Consider the following 18,289-nt stretch of genomic DNA (forward strand, 5'->3'; position numbering starts at 1 on the left):
TTAAATGGAAGGATGGTTTGTCCTTGAAATGACTGTGCAAATGTCTGAATGTATTTGAGATGCCTGTCAGTTTTAGGAGCATACTCAGGCTTCTGTACAAGGCTTTTCCTTCTCTGTTTGGGTCAGTGGATTTCACTAAGCAGCTTTTCTTGATCATGTGCCAACTTTGGAATTTAATGCGCTCTCCCTCTTTCTTAGCCTGACCCACAGCAGAGTGGATTTGGCTTTTGTTCTGGTACTGTGACCTTGCTTTGGCACGAAGCTTTTGAAAATGACTTTCCCAGAATATCTGCAATATACCACCTTTTTCTTTTGTTTGTTTATTTGCATTGAAATGGACTTCATTAATAATTTTTGCACTGCTACCGCAGTTGTACATGCAGCTGATCAGTTGGAAGAAGCTAGATTTACAAATGCTGGGTGATCAACCTGTGTGCTGGAGAAGAGTTTGTGTTTCTGGATTCCTCAGTTCAGTGATGCTGAGGGAACAGCTTCTGAGCTGACTGGGCAGTGCAGGTGGTGGCAGCAGGACTGGAACTGTGCCAGCACTGGGATGAGAAGTCCAGGCAAGTATTGGGGCCATTCCACCTCTTCCCAGTCTCTTCAGTGTCCTTACCCATGTCTCCAATGGCTCTTACATGATTTTGGTAATAGACTTCTCTCTTGATGTCACTTGGAATTGGTATCCTAACGGTTCCCAGAAGTTGAGTTTCAAGCCCCAATGACAGGTCACAAAAGCTTGAAAGCATGAACATTTCCACCTTCCCAGGGTGAAGATATTTAGTATATGTCAAGGTTGGTGGAGCATTTTCTGGACTTTAGGAGGTGCTGCAAACCACAAGTGAGAGGTCTGGAACAGCTCCTGTCCAAGGACTGAGCAGCTGGATGTGGATCCTGCTGTGCTTGTGGGAAGAGAGGATGGTAGGAAGGGCATGGAAGAGATCTGTAGAGTCAGGATTGGCATGGAAAAGAGGACAAGGAAAAGCTGTTCACTCTTCTAGCCCAGGCCTGAGAACTATGGGGCATCAAGTGAACACAGGAAATGGCTGGTTTAGAGACAAACTGGAGAAGATGGCTTGTCACCCAGTACATGTTTCAGCTGTGGAGCTCTTTGTTACATGCAGTTACGAATACCAGAAGTTTGCTTGATTTAAAAGATGAGTTGGATAAATTCTGGAAGAAAAATCTTTGGATTGATGCAGAACCATTAAATGCGAAGACATCTTTGGCACCAGAAGCCTCCGAGTTATTCATAGCACATGCTATGACTCTGTCCTGGGAGATAACGACTGTCGAGTGATCCTGTACTCTGTACCCATTGCCAGGCATCCTCTGTTGGAAATGAGATACTGCCTTTAGATGGACGCTAGGCCTGACCTTGCATGGCTGTACTGTGTATGTTCCTATCCTTCTGCTGTCAGTGACCTCTTCAAAAAGCTTGTTGGAACAGTACTGAGAAATTGGGACTGAGGATATGGGGCCATTCAAATGAAATATGTACCAATGCAGTCAACTCTGAAACAAAACCCATTGGCCCAATCAAATATGTGGATGTTGTATCCTGAAATACTAACCCCTGAAAATAATCGAGGGGTTAGTGTGAAACTTAGCATGTGCTTTTAGAGACAGAAATTAGTGACTGCAGCACTTTTGAGTGAGGACCAGGTATAAATTAGGGGTGTTACCTGCCTTGCAAAGCCTCTGTTCAACCATCCAGCTGTACATGTATGTACGCAGCTATGCACCTATGTACAGCTAAACTATATGTCTATGTATACGGCTGGATCCACATTCAGTCTCGCCATTAATCTGCTGGAGACCTGCCTCTTATGTCCAAATCCCAGTCTTTGTGCCCTGAGTCAGAGGCAGTTGGCTGACCTGTGCTGTGGCCGTGTATCCACAGTGTGCAGAGGATCAGGCCCTGCAAGTTTCATCTTATGTGTTTGTGAGGTTTAGGCTTGGCCGCTCCAAATGCACACATGTAGTTGGGAATGCTAAACAGCTCTGCCTTCACTGTACTTTTTTATTGGGAAACGAACATTTCAGTAAGTAAGAAAGGTCAAACTGGTAGAAGAACTTGCTCCCAAGTACTCTGTTTGCAGTCACTCTTGAAACTCACCTGGTTTTTAAACACTTACACAGTTATATATGCATTTTAATGCTTTGCTATTTACAGAGCTCTTTAATGGCTGAAGTTGGGACAAAGCAGTGCATTGCTTTGTCAGCTACGTGAATTTCATCTTGAGATCTTCTTTTGGCCTAACGTACAAACTCAAGTCAACTTTGGGGATAATGATAAGGCCACAGGCTTGACCCCATGTGTGTGCGTGCTCTGTCCTCTTCCTTGCATGTGGCGTGTGTGCACACTGCTGAAGATCCCTGTGCACTAGTCTGCAAGGGTTGCAATGAAGCCAGCGTGATGGATAGGTGAACATCCCTGTCTGTGGCAATTTGGGAAGGGGGACTGAAAACAGATTTCACTTGAAAGTCTTTCACAGAGTGCAGTGTTGTGCCAGCTTTTGGACATTTCATTCACTACCATCCTGGCTTGGTCTCACTGTTTGATAAAGCTGCAAACCTTACACGCTTGTATGCGTTACACCCAAAGCACCTGCTCACAAAGGCAGCTCTGTAGGTGGACAGGAAGGAAGCTGAGTGATGTCTGCTCATTAAAGAGATGCTGGAAAAAGAAGAGTTGCTAGTTCAGAGGCTCTGCATTTGCCCTTGAAGGCACAGAAAGGAGGCTCTTAAGTTGCATCATGAGGGGCATGTATGAAATAGGTTGTGTTTGGTCATGCTAGACTGGTGGCTCTGTCCCTCTTTGCTTGTCTGATTAGAGCATCTCAAGAAGACCTGGTGTTCGTGATCCTCATGGGTAAATGCTGGAGCTCTTTGCATTACACCAAGGGAGTTTTTCAGGTATGAGAAATCTGCTTTGCTTTCTGACCTCACCGTAAAGGCAAGTTTGCCTGTTTGTATGCAAGACTGAAAGTTGTCTTGTAGTGGATTTACCCTTACCAAGAGCAGACGTGAGTTCCCCTAATACTCTTATTTTCTTCTTATAGGAAGTTAGAACAGATGCATTTAGTCACCCCTGTGGCTAGGAGTGGAGGGAAGGAAGGAATTGTGTCCCTCTAATGTATGGCACTGTCTGCACACAGGACTGTGGTGCATATATGAAGGGCATGTCTGTACTTGAATTCCCAGACTTTTGGGGGCCTGTGGTATTTGCTGAAACCCAACCTTCACCCACCTACAGCTGAGTCCTCCCTATCTGTCGTTCCAGCTCAGCTGAGCGCGGTGCTGCTGGCAGCCAGCCCAGCTTGCAGGACTGAGCTAGCAGCTGGTCTTCAGCTCCTTTTAGATGAGATTCTCTTCTAACCCAATCCAGATCATCCCCCTCTCCTTTTTGTTGACCTATTCCCGCCCCGCCCCGCCCCCCCCCCCCCCCCCCCCCCCGTGTTTCTTTTGCAGTGGTAAGCTTTGCCACTTGTGCAGCTCCCTTTCCAGAGCAGCTGCAGTGAGCTGTGGGAATATGGTGGAAATGCTGTGAAAGGCAGCGCGTGTTTCAGGGTACCGGTGCCTAATACAGGTTGGGAGGGACCTTCGCAGGTTGTCTGGCTCGGGCACTGTGCAAGGCAGGGATAATTCAGGCTGCTCAGGGTTTCATTTAGTTGAGTGCTGAATGTCTCCAAGGATGGAGGTCCCTCTGCCTCTGGTCCTGTCTTAGGACTTGGCCACTCCCAAGGAAGAATCCTTGCATATTACACTCATTAAGCATTTAAAATAAATTGACTGTGTTAACATTGTAAGAGCACTGAGTTTCAATTGGAACAGAGAGCTTTTCTCCTACTCCCTTTCAGATCATGTGTGCCTGCTAAGTTAACTGGATTCTTATTCCATCTGTCCACCATGGTGGGAGAAGAGGCTGGGACTCTTGATATTATTTTTTTTAATTGTTTTTTTTTGTCCCCTGTGGAATGTGTGGCCTAGGACAATGCAACGGGGGAGCTAGGAGGGAATTAAATCTGTTGTCCCATTCAGCACATGTGTCCCACTGCTAGCTTGCAGTTGCATTTGTGCTAGGAGCTTGTAGAATAACTTAGGTTGGAAAGTACCTGTGGAGGTATTTGAGCTGATTCCTCCAATTAAATCTATTTTCTTAATTGTTTCTCTGAGCGTGCACAGTAAAGTAGGTGCTCTGCCAGCCTGAAGGAGTTGCATGGTCCCTGTCCCACTGCATGCAACCTAAACAGGAAGAGAAAGTTGAAGTATAGTAGAGGGGGCAAGATGACAGCGAGTCACTCTGGTTCCTCTGGAATTTTGGTAACACAGCGGTTTCTATTTAAATACCTTATCATTATTATTTATGTATGAAAACCACTCTTAGTTCAGGATTAGTGCCAGTTCTGTAATGTTGATGCTATACTTATATTACTTTGTGCACTATGTTGTGTTTCTGGGAAATGACTACATTTAGAAGAGATCAGAACCAACAACGAGAAATGGCCACTTGCTAATTGCTAAGTAGTAGTTAGGTAGGAAAGTTTGGTGCTGCTTTGGATGGGCAAGGGTGCCTGTGAGTCACAAACTGTTTTTAGAGGGAGGTCAGTGGCTTTTGGTATTGCAGCTACTTATTCAGTTGGGACTGGATCCAGATCTCATTAAGATTTAATTCATGGCTGGTTCTTAAGGAACCTGGATCTGACAGTAGTCTCAGCAAAAAACTTAATGGGAGGTGACTCTCAAACTTGTGACTGGCACCTGGCTCAAGGTCCTGCAGGCCTTAGAAATGCACTCTGTCCTCTGAGTGTCTGGTCCTGGCTGACCAGTGCAGACACAACCTGTGATGCCTGAAGCCTCACAAGGCACTTTGGGAAGTTGTTCGATGTGGGGCTTGGCTCTCATCATTCACAGCCTGGAGGAGAGTGCTGTGCTTGACCCTGCTGGCATGTATGTCAGGGATGAGCCTGCCTGCTCCTGACTCTGATTTCTTCCCTCTTCCTAGGCCTGAGGACGAACGTGGGACAATGTCGGAGGTGCGACACGACAGCACGAGCAGTTTACAGCGGAAGAAGCCACCATGGTTAAAACTGGACATCCCGGTGCCGGTGCCTGTGTCGGTGCCAGAAGAGCCCCAGCCTGTACAGGTATAGAGGCTGGGGGCAGGAGGAAGGGTCTGCAGAGCCATGGAGGGGGTGTGCAGAGCCTCACTGTGCCAAGAGCATGCCTGTGCCCATGGTCTCCAGCAGTCCTGGCTGAGGGAAAGGCAGTGTGTGATGGCAGGTCACGAGGCCATGTGAGAAGGGGCAGAGGCGTTGAGTAAATTTATGATCGCTAATTAACTCCTCCTTGAAGGGGATGTGGGAGGGATGAGAGTGGGTTGCTGATGTGCTCAGATCAGTGGATGTGACTTTGTGGATGTGTGGATTGTGAAAAGTGTCCTGGCTGGGGGATATGGGAGTGAAGTATTCAAAGAAGCATTTCTTAGGGGACTGGAGGAGTGAAGGGCACCTAGACAAACATGAGGCCCTGGAAGTGCTGGACCTCATGCTGAAATGAACAGGGAATGAATCTGACTTATGAACAGCCAAGATAATAACAGGCTGTCATCAGTAACAGCAGAGAAAGAACAGTTACTGGCAACACAATGCTTTTACCAGCATGAGAAACATAAGAAAATCATGTGGGATGGGAAATAAGTAACATTGAAGAGTGGTGAAGCAGAGATGGGGTGATAGGTTAACAGGAACTGCGCAAACTGAGAGAAAACATAGGTATTTGTGCTGGCAATAGGAAGAATAACAGGAAATTCTGCTACAAGGTGGCAAAAACTCTCATGTACAGGTGAGACCTGGGTAGGATGATTGCTGGCTGCTTGTGTGACCGTATTGCAGGAACAGAGACTACCGGCACCAAAGGCAGAGCTGGAGGAGGGTTCTTACTGCCCAGCTCCGTGGGTGGGGTGCAGTGCCCGGGTTCAGTTGCTTGTGTGGAAGAATGGTTTAGCCATCAGAGAAATGGAGGGTTATAGAGCTTCCCTGGAGGGGAGTTGAGGATGAGCTTGTCTTAAGAGGAAACCTATGTTGAGCTTGGAATAGCAAAGACTGGCCTTTTTGCTGTTCCAGCAGTTATGTGACAGCTTCTGGCAGATAAATCTTGCTCCTGGTTTTCCCCTGGAAGGAAAGTGATCAGGGTTCAGTCTGCAGGGATTCGAAGTGGAATGCGGTGTTTTAACTGTGGAGTGTTTTTAAGTGGAATGCAGGTTGAAACCTTCCGAATCACTTATTTAGGGCTATGATGAATGTTCTCTTGTGTGAAATCTCTAAATCCAGCGGGGCACCTTCTGCAGAGGCACTCTGTACTTGTGATGGAAGCTGGCAGAGGTTCTCTGCAGGTCCGGTGTGTGCAGCACAGGCTGTCAAGTTAAGAGTGTGTAATGGGCTCCTTTGGCTTACAACCTGAGTATCTATGTATTGTTTTCACATAAAACATAACAAAAACGTTAAGATTAGTGGAAATTATTAGCTTTCTGGGCTAGAGGGGCTGGAGTAGCGAGTAGTCTTGAGACGGAGACAGTGTCTGACCAGAGAAACAGTTGATTAGATCTTCACTTGCCAGAGGGACAGTCTGCTCCGCCTGCATTTTACAAATGGGAGATGGTGTCTCTGCCAAGCTGATGAAAAATTAATCTGGAGCAGCCCTGGGGAGGCAGTTGTATGAGCTGAGAGCGGTCCGGTGAGCTTTGTCATGTTTGGTAGGTGACATTCAGCCAAGACATGCCAGGAGCTTTCAGACCTGAGTGTGTCCAGACAATTAGGTTATGAGCAAAGCTGATGTGACTTTCCCAGCTTGCATAGCCTGCACCAGGCAGCAGCTACAGCGCAGACCCACCCACATCTCTCGCAGGCTTTTAGAGCTGATCCAGAGTCACTTATGAAGCAATCTCACTTACTGTTCTTCTCATCACCTCGTGGAGTGGTTTAGGAGTGCATGACCTGGGTTCCTTGTGGCTAGAAAAAAGCCAGGAGGGTATGTTGCAGGAGCTCGTTTAATATACTTCCATCTACAAGTGGCTATCAGTCCATGGGCCAGGCTAGAGCCAGTCTGAGCTGAGACCCACTGCAACACACAGGTGCTGTGTCCTTGATGTTAACCATTCTGTTCTGCAAAGCCATTTCTGGCTAACATGAACACAGTCCTTGTTAGCCTGATTTTGTTGCCCAACTGCATGCACACTTGTTGGGGTGTTGGGCCGCTGTTGAATTGCTAACTAGACGTTTCACAACCTGACTGGCCCTGGAGAGCATCATTCCAAGAACACTGACAGCCCTCCTGCTTTTCCTTGCAGCCAACGAGACGGCAGGCCTTTCTGCGAAGTGTGAGCATGCCCGCTGACAACAGCCGTGTACCCTCCCTGCCTAATGAAGTGAGGAGGCCGGTGCTACAACGACAGACCTCAATCACCCAGACCATCAAGAGGTGAGATGCTGAGTTCACAGAGCCTGCTTTAGTGGATTCTGCCATCCATTGCCATCCTTTATTTGTGAATTTATGGTCCTCTGCTTGTCCCATTGCCTGGCATTTAAGTGGCATGCTGTCACACCAGGATTAGGCTGTCTCCCTTGTTATCTATAATGAGGGGTGGGTGCAGATAGGTCGCCACTATATTAGCCCAGTGGTGCAATATAGCCTATCTTTAGTAAGTGAGGAGACAAGTCCTGGCAGGCAGATTGTGGTCATCAGAACAACGAATGGTTCTTGTCACCTAGAGACAAATTTTGACTGCTCCCATGACAGAGGGAGCTGGCTGTTTCTGACTAACAGGATGCCTCAGGGCCTGATGTTTAGCTGAGACTGTGTGATGTGGTGTGTTGGCCTTGCTTTGGTACGGTATCTGAAACTATATGATTGCTGGGGGAGGCAGATGCCCATCCTGAGTGGGCCAGGGCTCTCAGCAGCTTGGCCCCTAGCATTGAGTCATTGGCAGGTCCTTGAGATGGCCGTGGCGGGTGATGGAGAGTAGGGAGAGGCTGCTCTGGTCTCGTCTCCCATGCCTGCATAGGGGGTTATCATTTGTCCTTATGACTCACAGGGTCTCTGAGACATGGCCACAGAGCTGGATGCTCCTTCCCTCCTTGTGGGAAAGGCTTATCCCAGTTTGTCCAAAGGGAGTGGCTCTCCCAGCTGCTCTCCTGAGATGCCTGGCTTGTATCCCTGGCAACGTGTCAGGCCTGCCTGGATCACAGGAGCATCCCTGGAGCTCCACAGGTCAGGGGCACTTTCAGCCAGCTAGGCTTCGCCCACTCACAGAGGAGCAACTTTCCAGCTATGGGAGAGACTGACCTCCCACGCACTGTTTTCCTTTGCCTCAGACATTCCCCAGCTGCCATGGTGGTGAAGCTCTCCCACAGCAGCAATCTGTGATCCTGCTTCTTACAAGGTTGGGAGGGCTGAGCCATGAAGCAGTGTCTGCTCTTTTCAGGGCTGTGGGTGGCTTCCGGGCCTGCCTGAGGCTGTCCTTGCACACCTAGACTGCCTCTTCTCTCACCTCCCTGCCATTGTCCCGCTCCTTGCCAGGACAGTTAGGCAAGTGCATGTCAAGGATGAGGGAATACCCTGGGAGGGTGCTGCAAAGGCCCTGACAAGAAGCATTGTGCAGGAGGGCGAGGGTAACCTTCTCCCCCAGAGGTCCTCACAACATGCAGCTTGTGTGTAGGGTGGATTAGCTGGGGAACTGAACCAGTTTGGTGCTGAGGGAACAAATTTTTCCCCAGTGCTGCTACACTATAAGACAGACAAGGCATATGGAGCTACAGTGAGCAAGGAAGGAGCACTGGACAGTGGTGGTGAAGCTGCCAGACACCAAGGGAGATGCTGATGTCCTGCCTAACACTGGGGGAGGTGGGCAGACACCTGTGGCTGTTGCACCAACAGACCCCATGACTTGTCTTCCTCTTGTCTGCCCAGGCTGTAATGGAAGTGCTGGGGCTCAGGTTGGTGGCTGCGTCCCTGCCTGTGCTTAAATGGTCTGTGTAGGCATTTTGTACCCTGGGAGTACATGTGGTCCTGCAGGGAGTAGCCCGGAGATACACAAATGGTTTTGAGTCCTGGGAGTCTTCTGCTCAGAGTGTGTATGGGGGGTTCAATGCTATTTTGCAGTGCTGAGTTGTCTCGTGCAGGCTGTTGTGCAGCATGGGGGGTGGCCAGGTCTCTTCCTCCTGGAGGACTCACAACTTGCGGGTGACTTCTACAGAGTGCTGTGGAATGTGGGTAGGAGAGCGGGGGCAGCAGTGGGAAGGACTTTCCAAGGGGCAGAACTGCAGGAGATGCATACGTGACATGACACCAGCAATAAAAGCATGAAATAAGTGGATCGAAACAAGGACAGGAGACTGGAAAGTACCAAGGAAACTTGGGCTTGGAGGATACAGATCAAGTGTGAGCCTAAGGTGAAGTCTGTGTGGTCCAGAACATGGCATGGGAGTGATTCACTGAGTGCAGGCATCTAACACCACTTCTAGTCTCCTGGGGTGTCTGAGATGTCCATGCAAGACAGCAGATGTGGCACAGATAGACTAGTGCACCAGGCAAAGATCCTGCCAGGGTCAACCAGAACAGGCCCAGGACACTTCCAGTGGCATCAGACACCCATATCGAATCAGCTCATTTCTTGTCCTGCTGACACCTCCCAGGTTTCACACTCTGGTATTCAAAGCCAGCCAGTGGGCTATGTAGCTGGGTGTCTGGGCAGAAGGCAGCAGATCACAGAGGTCTGGGGCTGAGGGGGATTGCAGTATCCTGGTATCTTCAGGAGCAATGGGAGACATACCTCAGAGGTGCAGATGCACCAAAAAGATTCACCAGCCTCCTGGGTTCAAAGATGGTGCTGTGTGGCTTGAGTCTGATTGTTTCTCTTAGGTCACGCTCTCAGCTGGAGGCTGCTGTCATGTGCAGCGTGGCTCAGCTGCTGCCAATGTGGCTATGGAAGGAGATGGGGAGATGCTGGATGCTCCTCTCCACAGCCCTGCAGGCTTCTTCCCTTCAGCTTTCTTTTCTTTGCAGCAGACAGGTACGGTTTGAAAGGAGTCAGACCCTGCCCATTCATGGGCACCGGGTGGGCAGGAGTTCCCTGAGAAAGCGGCAGTCCCTGCCCCGATCGTTTTTCAGGTACTGGTAGCACTGAGTGTGAAACCCACCCCTGCATGTGTGTGCAAGGGCTGTTGTGAACCGCACAGATTCTGGCTGTTGCTGGGACCACGCTGCCTTCCCAGGGCTGGCCAGGAGGCCTACAAACAGGCGGGAGTGAGAAAGTTCATGTGTGCTTCTAACAAAAAACAATTGTCACTCCTACTAAATATGTAGGCAGCTGTCAGTAAGTAGCATGGACTAACAAGCTGTCCACCCACCAGCCTCACTCCCTCCTTTCCTAACAAGCTGTCAACTTCCTGGTGTTCACTGTAGCTGGAATATCTCCCCAGGGCAGCCACAGTGCAGCCTGCCTTTGCTAGCATCAATGCAATGTGTGGCATATGCATATGTTGGCCCCAAAGCCTCCTTGGGGCAGAAGGGGAAGGAAGGGAAGCAGCACCGAACAGACGTTAGTCATGTTGGTCCAGACAGAGCTCAGAAGCGGGTCAATGGAATAGAGCATTCACTCTTTCCTTGTTGAAGTCGTGACTTTTTCTAATCCAAATGTGACTGTCTTCTTTTTGAGGTCGAGGTCTTCGTTTACTTAGCACCAAGGAGATGAGCCACTCCAGGAGTCCAGGGCACAATGGCCCATCAACCACCACCCCAAGACTGGAGCTCAGTAAACATTTAAATCAGACAGACAATGTGACTTTGTTCATGGCAGGGTCTGGACCTAATGCCCAGGAGTCCATTCCTGTCCTGCCTTCCTCACTTGGCCAGATGCCACTCTGGCACTGTGTCCACCTTTGGTGACTTTGCATTTGGTCTTGGGCTTTCAGGGCTGGTTAGCTCAACACGATCGAAGGGCAAGAGCTGACCTTTGACGTTGGTGTGTTGCTTGTTAGAGTGCTCCAGGGAGTCTGTAGGATGTGATGGGGCTTCCCACCTGAACAGGGGCATTCAGCATGTTCCCAGGGTGCTCCAGGTACCCTAAACTCTGTAGTTGGGTCTCCTTGACTATCTCAACTATGATTAGAGTGCAGAATGCTCTTTACGCTGCCGTGACCAGTAGTGGTATCTGGCAGTTCAGGAGTGGCCCTCACAGTGCAAAAGAGCTTGGTGGTGGCTTGTTCTTCCAGGCTAGCCGGGAGCACACCTTCAGAGGGCTCTGAGGCACTGCTGTTGGCCCAATGGGCCATTCATCAGCAGGCTCGTATGGGCACAAACAACCCACAGTCCTCGCCCTTCGAGTAGTGGCCCCTTGTATGGGCTTGTCATCCAAGGTCACCTTGGTGTTGGAGTATTGGTTACAGTGGTCTATGAAGAAGCTCTCTGAATTAGAAGACTTTTATGGTGCGTGTTGTGCATCTGCATGGCCAGAGTGTTACCCTCTGTGCTATAGGCTTGGTTTGGGTCTGTCAGGCCAGGTGCTGACCCTAGGCCCATCTGCTCTGAACAGAGATGAAGATTGCTCTGACAAGAGCATCTGAGGTGTGGGTCCATGGGAGCAGAGCAGTGCTCTCAGACATGCACGTAGCCCCATCTCTGAGGTCTGGCCGCTGTTGACTTGCTGAGGCATTTGGAGACATCTGGGTCAGTGAGGTCAGGTAAGGTCTAGCAGTGGTGCCACGTGACCTCATGCCTGCTGAAAAGTCTGTTCTGGATTGCTGGGAGAACAGGGAAGGTGAGGGCAATGTGTGGTTGTTTGCATCTGGAGGCTTTAGCTGGAAAGGCTGTGGGTTCTAAATTCACATCTTTTTACATTGTGGCTGGACACCTTCACCTGTTCATTGATGGTATTTTTGCTCGGTAAGGTGCAAAACACAGGACTAGTTTCCTGTCTCCAGTGCACTGGAGAGTTTCCCCATGTGACCTAATTCTAGATTTAACTTAGCCTTTACTCCAGTGTATGTTTTAATACTCCCTTAGTGATCTGTGAGGTCTTGCTTCTCAGCAGCTGGAAATCCTGTCCCTGAGCAGGAGGTCTGAGGCCAGGTTTTTGGGTTTGGCTTGGAAGGACTTTCAGGTTTCAGCACGTGGGCCAGACAGCTATAGGCTGACACAGCTTGTCATCTTCTGAGGAAGGATCAGCCACAGTGGGAAAGGCTTGGCAGGGCTACGATGATCTTTGTAGGTTTAGGGTACCAGCTGTCCTGCAGCATTTGAAGTAGGTTGTTAGTCTGACTTATCCTGATCCATCTCCATCTTCCTTGGGATTTTGCTTCTGATCCACTGCTCTTCTGTGACAGCAGCCACTTGGCAGCAAACCTACCTTGTGGCTGCAGCCTTGTGCTCCTACCTCTGCAACGAGCAGCTTAAAACTGCTGTGCTTTAGCAGCGCTCAGGACCACAGCAAATGTTTGCCATTAATGTTACCTTTGAGGAGGATAGAAATCCTGCAGCATGAGATGGAGAAGTTAGGGGTATCCTGGGAGTGTGGGGAGAGGCTGGGAGAGAACAGTGAATTCTGGTGGCTCTTGGGAGAAGCAACAGAGCCGTGAAACTATCCCACAATGGGGATCTAGAGCTGGCCTGAAGATGGTAAGTGTTTTCAATAGATGGTTTTTAAAGGAAAAAAAACCCCAACTTTCCTCAAGTTATTTCTGAATTTCTGTTCCATCTCTTTCTTTTTAGAAAAACTCAGGACAAACTGTCCTTTATACACGGTGAATCTCCTCTGTCATTTTGCTTCTGTCTTAAGGGCCAGAATGTTGCTGATGGTTGAACATTTCTGGCCAGCATCTGTCAGGTTGCTAAAACCAGCTGAGGACAGGCTGTGAGATGCTCGTGGGGAAGAGTTCTGCCTGTCTTTGAATCAGGGTGGGCTGGAAGTGACCACCAGGGGTTTTGTCTTTTCATGTGCATAGTACAAGCAAACATAATGCTTCTTTGCACTTGTATGCTGGCATCTTTCAGGGGCACAGCGGACTGGTTTGGGGTGAGCAAAGACAGCGACGCTACTCAGAAATGGCAGAGAAAGAGCCTCCGCCACTGCAGCCTGCGGTATGGGAAGCTGAAGCCTCAGGTCATCCGGGAAATGGACTTGCCCAGTCAGGACAATATTTCTCTAACAAGCACAGAGACTCCTCCTCCGCTCTATGTCGGACCCTGCCAGCTGGGCATGCAAAAAGTGAGTAACCTGGGACAGAGTCAAGGCCATTGTGAGTTTCCTGCACAGTGTCTTTACCACTTTGGCAGCTGTGACCTATCTGTGGGTTTAGTTCTGCCTGAACATGCCTGGGCTCCATGCTCAGACACTTGCAAGTCTCAGATACAGCTTGGCAGACTCCCTACTTCAGCAGCCTCTCTCCGGTCTCATTGCCTGAGATCCCTCAGCTGTTTCGGTGATAGACTCAGAGCCATGTTTGTCATGTTATGGTTATGGTGATGATTAGGTGTCTGCAGCATGTCCAAGGGCTCTCAGGTTGGGCTTTTTGCTCCCATTTTTCAAGGACAAAATTCTGCTGTACACAGAGTAGCCAGTATCCTGGACCCCAGTACGCAGTAACAGGCCTGGTATCACGCAGGACACTTGGCTAGCGGATCCTTGTCCCAAACAGAATGCGGGCAGTGGCACAGCTTCTGTCCTCATAGAAACCTGGTTATGTATGGGGACTTTGAGAAGTGTCTCTTGCATCAGCAGTACTGCAACTCTGCTCATGGGTCCTCAGAAGTAGTTTTGAGTGCCTGCAAAGGGCATCTGGTAGCCGCCTACTTGCTGCCTTCAAGCGTGACCCCATGGGACAAGACCCAATCAAGCACATCCAGTTACCAGCACTGCAGAACTAACCCGCAATATCCCAGCTCTTCTTTTTGCTCCATTCAGAGGTAGTAATCGATGTGGTTGATTACTGGCCATTAGTGATCACCGCTGCAACCTGGGCAAGTGGGGAAACTGATTCCTTCCAAAGCAGGCTAGTCTGTGACCTGAAGCCTGGCTATGTACTGAAGCAGAGGAGAATAGTGTGCATCTTTCAATCATGTTTCACTTATGCTCTTTCCTGTTTTTTTACTAGCTGAAGTGCCTTGCAGTTAGTCTTTGGTCACAGGAGACTCAGAAATATTGTTGGGCTCTATGCAGGCTACATTAAATCAGAACATGGTATCAGTAGGTGTAAGCCCATAAGGCTTCCAGTTGAGTGTGCAACTGTGGATTAAAAAAAGCTCATAAAACATTAGCTTAAAGCATAGAAGTCTTATGGAAACCACAGCTGTGATGATGTAAGGACAGAGGCAAGGTTTGTAGCTGAAGGCAATATTTTCATTAGGTTGATTCGTATGTTTGGAAGAAGTGAGAGCTTTGGCCTGAAGAGTCCCAAAGAAGGGCTTGCAGCTCCTGGAAGCTTGCCTGCTTTTTCCAGCTGTTACAGCTTCATTAATGGAAGCAGATGTAAATATACAGTTAAGCTTCAACAGGGTACTGTTTATGTCCTGGGCTGCCCAGTATCAGAAAGGAAACTAGCTGGAGAAAAAGCATGGCTGTTTTCAGGGATTTCTCAAACTCCTATTCAGACACCATGTTCTCTGTAGAACTCACTGGCTCAGGAGATGAATTAAACCAAGAGGTCAGGAAGGGCTGAAGGAGGTTTGATGTCTCGTGTGAACATGAGAAATGTTCTGCGTGAAAATAGTCAATACCAATAAAAGAAAAAAGAAAAGAAGCAAAAAAAAAAAGAGTCTGGGGGAGAGGTTTGAGGACTAGGTTTGAGGCTTACAGCTAGGGCTTAGCTTGCAACAAGTTATTCCATATTACTATTGTGGAATTGTTTGTTGGTTCATCCAGCCTGGTTCTTGGGCAATCCCAGGGGCCAGGCCACTGTCATGGTCTCAGGATGTTTGCTTGGAGGGAGGTGGGCTTGGCAGGGAGGCGTTTGGGGGTGAGTGAACTGATGGACTCCTTCTCTCGGCAGATCATAGACCCTTTGGCCCGTGGCCGAGCCTTCCGTATGGCTGACGACAATGATGGCTGCAGCATCCCGCACACACCGATCACACCGGGTGCCACGTCGCTCTGCTCTTTCACCAGCTCGCGCTCAGGGTTCAATCGCCTCCCACGACGGCGGAAACGGGAGTCTGTTGCCAAAATGAGTTTCCGAGCAGCTGCGGCTTTGGTGAAGGTACTGTCTGTGGGAGGGCAGGGATCAGTCTGGCAGCAGCATGGGGCTCTGCCCTGAGAGAAGGGTGATGGAAGGAGCTGCTGAGCAGAGAGGATAGGAAAAGAGCAGTGGTAGAGGGGAAGAAATCAAGCCATCTCCTGTTCTGTTTCAGCCATATGTCTAGGAGGCAGAATTTGCGAGAAGCAGGGATGATGGCTAGGTTTTGGTACAGGTCTTGCTTTCCCTTTATTGGCCTGGGGGTTTTGATTCTCACAGCCAGCATCCTCAGAGCATTCCAGCAGGTCCAGTTCAGCCTGCCTGGACCTCTGGGCGGTCCATCTGCACCTGGTCAGAAAGTCATGGAAGAGCAGAAGTGCCTGAGGCTCTTACTATGCAAGTCTCTTCATCCTGCCACGTGTCTGCTTTCCTGGGCCCAGTGACCTTTTTTGCTGTGTTCAGTACCACCCATCGCTGTGGTTTGGCCAGTCACACTGTACAATACAAGGTAGAGGAGCATGTTGCAAGCCTCACCTGCAGGGAAGGTGGGCACTGTGGATTGCAACGTGGGTAGCACCTGTGAGTCTCACCAGGAAGGCATCGCACATCAGCAGGTCTGCTCTGCTCCGTACACGAGTGTGAACCAGCTCAGCACTTAGGCTCTTTGTGCACTGACTGGGGTGGCCCTGCATGTGCCTGGGGTTCAGGTTTCTGGCAGTGACTCGATGCCACTTTCTTTGGCTACAGGGGCGCTCTGTGAAGGACAGCACTCTGAGGAGAGCTCAGCGGCGCAGCTTCACCCCAGCAAGTTTCCTGGAGGAGGACACGGTGGATTTTCCAGATGAGCTTGACACTTCTTTCTTTGCTCGGGTGAGGGGCAGACCTGTGGCATGGTACTGGCCCCAGAGGCAGTGCGAGACTCTAGGTCTGGCAGGACTGTGTTGCAGAGAGTGGCACTGCTTTCTGCCAGGGCTGGTGTCTCAAATGCGATGCTGGCTTCTTCTGATGGGACTTCTGTTTCTCTGCCCAGGAAGGAGTCCTTCATGAGGAGCTCTCTACTTATCCAGATGAAGTGTTCGAGTCGCCATCAGAAGCTGCAATCAAAGATGCTGAGGTGAAACCTCTGGATCAGACAGATCTCACAGGAGGTGCCTTGGACAAAAACGAGCTTGAAAGAAGCCACTTGCTACTGTGAGTATCTTCCTGGAAGCTGCCAAAGCCTGACATGTGGTGGCCAACCCATTCAGAGTGGGATGTCCTGCATGGAGGAAGCTGGGATCTGAGTGCTGTGTGTGCTTGGTGCAGAGCTCAGAGCAGTGCAGTGATGGGGTTTCTTTAAACCCAGCTTAAGACCTCCTGCCCCAGCTACCTGTGCATGTGAAAGGATGACTCTGAGCCCACCTCTGCAGTCTCTCCAGCAACTTTTAGCCTCATGTGGTGTGTTTTGGAGCCTGTATCGTGCCTTGAGGAAACAAAAGACATTTTAGATCAGCTGTGAGGGTGCTGGGCATCCAGCCTTTGGCTATGGAGAATGTAGCAAAGACGAGAAGACTGTTGCCATTGCTACAGTCACCAGGAACTGTTGTCCTGCTCCAAGGAGCAGTGTGAAGCATTGCTGAGTGTCAAGCTGGGCTACATTCCTCACTTGAAATGAGAGAAAGGTGTGGCATTGATGGTGAGAGCCCTACAAATATGTGGGTGGTACTGTACTGTATGCCTAGATTTTTTCCACCTGAGTAACTGGTACTGAGTAATTGCTCTGTGTCGTTTCCGAGTCAGCTCTAGCTTAGCTGGCAGCTCACCCCGGCAAGAGAGCTCTCCTGGGTGTGAACATGGAGCAGACAGGGAGGTCCTTGTTGTGGTTCTGCTACTCTCGGCCCATCTTGCTGTGTTGGCACTTTCCCTTTAAGTGTTTCCAAGAACTTGACTCAGTCTTAATATAAGTGGAAGCAGCAAATGGTGGGAGTTTGTTGTCACTCCTCTGAGACAGTTTTAGACTTCTTGGCTCCATTTGGATCTCCTTAAATAGTTTTATTTATGGAGGAAAATAGATTTCCTTCACACTTCAGAGAACTGTTATCAGAATCATAGTCGGGTGTCCTTTTAGGTGGTCAGGTGTTTATTTTGGCACAGGCTGATAGCTCAGCACTGAAAATACTGGGAAACAGCACATCCCTAACACAGAAACTACTTGAACTCTTGGGGCAAGAGCAGGCTGCAGTGGAATCTGCACTTTCTGTTGAAGAAGGACTTCCCAAGGGGAAGCTGGGACTTTCAGCTTTACAAAAATGCATCTTCTGCAAGGTGCAATACTGAAAATAGCTGAAGTTTCACAGCAGTGTATTTGGTTAAAGAGGTTCAGATTCTCCCTCATTCTGTTGCTTGTCCATATTTCAGAGCTGTCATGATCTTTCCAAGATGCTCTGGTGATCTTTCAGGAAAAAGTTAATTCTCTGACCGCTTCTGACAACCATTGCCTTTGTGCAGGAGCGATCATTTAGGAAGCCAGAGGGGGTAAACTAGACTAGAGCACATGTGAGGGACATGTGCTAGGCAGTGAGCAAGGGTGAAATGGTAGGTAGGGTTTTTTCTTTTTGCTTAGGGTCTGAATGCTGCAGTCCTCACCTCCAGACTGCTGTTTAAGAGCAAAGAAATACAAAACCATCTGAATATGATGGAGACTTACAAAGCATGTGCTGTTGTTCAGCAGTAGCTTGCGCAATGTTCACCACATACTCTTACTTTGGTAAAAAAAGCCTTCCTTTAGACAGTGATGCTTGGGATTTTTATTGTGGTGTTGAAGCCTGGTTTTGTTGTTCTCCCCAAAAATGCATGCATTGGTGCAAATAAAGGGAGGAATGGAAGACAGATTGTGAGAGATAACTGTCACAGCTTGCAGCATGTGACAGTGTCACTTTCTCTGTCTGGGAAGCTGCTTGTATTCCTGCTTTTCTCCTCTGTGTGATTTGGTGGGCATGGGGGTTTGACTTGCCAGTCAGATGAGAGTGACATGCTTTAAGGGTGGGGATTTCCACTGCTGGGCTAGACTACACTTCCATTTC

At 49.2% G+C, this 18,289-nt stretch overlaps 1 protein-coding gene across 4 annotated transcripts in view; it reads left to right on the plus strand.

Annotated features, from left to right (window-relative positions):
- The window catches only part of RHBDF1 (rhomboid 5 homolog 1), a 38,131-nt gene that overhangs the window by 11,524 nt on the left and 8,318 nt on the right, over nucleotides 1-18,289 (plus strand). For 3 of the 4 annotated variants that reach the window (XM_055707602.1, XM_055707598.1, XM_055707601.1), the window contains 7 exons: nucleotides 5,009-5,150; nucleotides 7,352-7,482; nucleotides 10,069-10,170; nucleotides 13,051-13,264; nucleotides 15,045-15,251; nucleotides 15,975-16,097; nucleotides 16,258-16,418. In XM_055707602.1, the coding sequence (XP_055563577.1) occupies nucleotides 5,031-5,150; nucleotides 7,352-7,482; nucleotides 10,069-10,170; nucleotides 13,051-13,264; nucleotides 15,045-15,251; nucleotides 15,975-16,097; nucleotides 16,258-16,418 (1,058 nt within the window). In that variant the 5' untranslated portion in view covers nucleotides 5,009-5,030. The remainder of the gene's footprint in view (nucleotides 1-5,008; nucleotides 5,151-7,351; nucleotides 7,483-10,068; nucleotides 10,171-13,050; nucleotides 13,265-15,044; nucleotides 15,252-15,974; nucleotides 16,098-16,257; nucleotides 16,419-18,289) is intronic. The other variant, XM_055707600.1, reaches the window with a different exon arrangement.

Source organism: Falco cherrug, chromosome 4, assembly GCF_023634085.1.
Source record: "Falco cherrug isolate bFalChe1 chromosome 4, bFalChe1.pri, whole genome shotgun sequence".
NCBI classification, from domain to species: domain Eukaryota; kingdom Metazoa; phylum Chordata; class Aves; order Falconiformes; family Falconidae; genus Falco; species Falco cherrug.